General features: G+C 32.7%; 1 protein-coding gene across 3 annotated transcripts in view; it reads right to left on the bottom strand.

Annotated features, from left to right (window-relative positions):
* LOC111452692 (organic cation/carnitine transporter 7) overlaps nucleotides 1–2,091 on the bottom strand; it is a 5,011-nt gene extending 2,920 nt beyond the window's left edge. Inside the window, exons 1-3 of one of the 3 annotated variants that reach the window (XM_023093525.1) lie at nucleotides 1,951–2,091; nucleotides 690–964; nucleotides 102–339 (exon numbers count right to left, since the gene is read on the bottom strand). In XM_023093525.1, coding sequence (XP_022949293.1) covers nucleotides 102–339; nucleotides 690–964; nucleotides 1,951–1,998 — 561 coding nt within the window. In that variant the 5' untranslated portion in view covers nucleotides 1,999–2,091. The other 2 variants (XM_023093526.1, XM_023093527.1) reach the window with 2 other exon arrangements.
* Between the last annotated feature and the right edge of the window lie 437 nt (nucleotides 2,092–2,528).

Below are 2,528 nucleotides of genomic sequence, written 5' to 3'. Positions count from 1 at the left end.
TTTTTTTTTTTTTTTTTTTTTTTTTTTTTTTTTTTTTCTGAATAAGAGATCAAAATGTAGCAAGAACATGTACTTAACTACAACAGAAAGCTAGATTATACCCATGCTAATGAAGCCTCAAGGATTGTCCCAAAGGTCCAGAATGTTGAAAAAACAACCATCCAAGTGCCTCTTTCAGGAGCAGGAATGAATTCCAAGAACCAGGAAGCAAGTACAGGACCACCTCCCAACCCAACGCCAACTAGACAGCGAAGAATTAACAAAGAGATATAATTTGGGGCAAAAGCACTTAGAAATCCAGCAACAGAAGTGAGTGTTGCTGTAATGAAGAAACCTTTCCTGAATGAGAAAGTTAACAATGAAAAACCAAAGGAAATGTAGGATCGCCAAGACTGAGGAAAAAAAATTATATATCATGAAAACTAAACTAGAACTACTGTGACTGTCATAAAACTTCAATTCTATATCATAAAAACTAAATTACAAAGTTGTGAATACAATACAATCTTTTATGAGTCAATAGATAGAAGGAAAAAAAAATCTTCAAGTCTGAACCATAAGAACCGTTAAAAAGGAAGGGCAAGCAAAGGGCTTAAGTAGATAGCACAAATAGCATTAACACATGGAAAAGTCACATCATCAAGCATACAAATCTGTTATGAAATGATATTAGAATAATGGAGACCTGCCTTCGTCCGTATTTATCAGAAACTATGCCCCATGAATAGGCCCCAACTAACATGCCTGCAAAAACCACACTGGTGATCAAAGACTCTTGATGAGGAGAAAGGCTCCACGCAGACTGAACTGCAGGTCCAATAAAAGAGAGTAACATCATTTCCATAGCTTCTGAAGCCCATCCCATCCCAGCATAAGCAAGCACAAGAATTTGGAAATTCCCAAAACCCATGGATACAAGAGCTTCATCAATAGTGTACCTCGAACTTCCACCTCCATCTTCCATCTTACAAGACAAGAATTGGACAATAATTACTGACAAGTATCATGCAAACAATTCAAGTGAGAAATTTCTACTAATCTGAAGATCTCATAATTCATTGCTTCTGGAAATACGTTGACTTGACCATTATAACACGTTGCTGATGTCTATGTTGTTAAAAACTTTGATGATAACTCAGAACTCAAAGACTTGGGCGTTTTGGTGCTTTGCAACACTGATCTTAAGAAATGATTTGAACACAACTTTAAGACATAAAACCTTCCTGCAAACTTCTAGATGTAACAGTAGACTTGTTTCTCTGTCTCCAGAAAATTAAAGTAAATATTGAAATCTACGACTAAACTTTCTTATGGATTTTTCAGACCCGTTAGGTAGCTATATACTAAATAATAGGAGAATCAAGCATGACAAGATATGTGCACCGGTTCATCTTCAGTTTCCAAATTGAAACCAACGATGCACCATTCATCAAAATAAAATTTAAAAAAAAAATACCAGCGAAATTTAAGCTCAGAAGACCTATAAATGAAGTACGCAGCAGATGAAAACTATTCACTCAATTCCTCAATCGCAATATCAGAGTTGACCAATGTTCAATTCCTCGCTAAATCACAGTCCAGCCATAACAAGTCATTCAATCAAAACTTCTCAAAGTAGTTTACAAAACCAAACCAAAAACAAACAGCTAGGTACGAGAATGCAATCATCAATTAGATTACGAACAACACAAAGAAACCGAGTTGACAAATTTCAAGAAAAGCCCCTACACATACGCTACAACCACGATAATCCAATCACAGCAAAAGTACGTTCGTCACTTTCGTTCAATCCATATTTCGAGTTCTGTAGATTACATATACCATCCGTAAAACGAAAAGGAACAAACAAGTCAATAACCGATAGAAAAATGCATAACTAGCCGGCTGACAACACGACTGATTCTCCAGTAAATTCAAACGTTGCAAATTTATCGAAAGAAAAAGATGAACCTGCTGTTGTTCTTGAGGGATAACAAATGAGCGTTCCTCCATTTCCATTCCTGAATCGATTATGGGATCTGGAGACGCAGACGCGATAACCAAACAACGCCAAATTACTTTCTTTGTCAAATTTTCTACTGGATCTGTTTTTTTTTGTATTTACGTGCTTTCTGACTATAGAAGTAATTGTGCATAGTCGACCATTAAATCAAATAATTAAATATCATAATCTTTTTCTGGTTAATTTACTATTTCCAAAATTTTAAATTATTTTATTTTATTTTATATTAAATGGATCCAACATTTTTTTTAATACGTTAGAAAATTTATTTCACACACAAATTAAAATTTCGATTAAATATTTTGAATTTAGATATTATTAATATTATTATTCTTTTTTTAAAAATAATATTAGTTAAATTATAAATTTAATTAATTGGATATAATTTTTTTTTAATGCTTTATTATTGTATTTTTAATTTAGTCCTTATTTTATGGTCTTCTCTATAGCTTGGCTAGCTCGATTAAATATTATATATATATATATGCCTTACTAATTAAAAAAAAAAAAAAAAAAAAAAAAAAAA

Source organism: Cucurbita moschata, unplaced genomic scaffold, assembly GCF_002738365.1.
Source record: "Cucurbita moschata cultivar Rifu unplaced genomic scaffold, Cmos_1.0 Cmo_Scf00014, whole genome shotgun sequence".
Classification (NCBI taxonomy): Eukaryota; Viridiplantae; Streptophyta; class Magnoliopsida; order Cucurbitales; family Cucurbitaceae; genus Cucurbita; species Cucurbita moschata.
The sequence above is the reverse complement of the archived record's forward strand: the minus strand, read 5'-3'. Positions and strand labels throughout refer to the sequence as shown.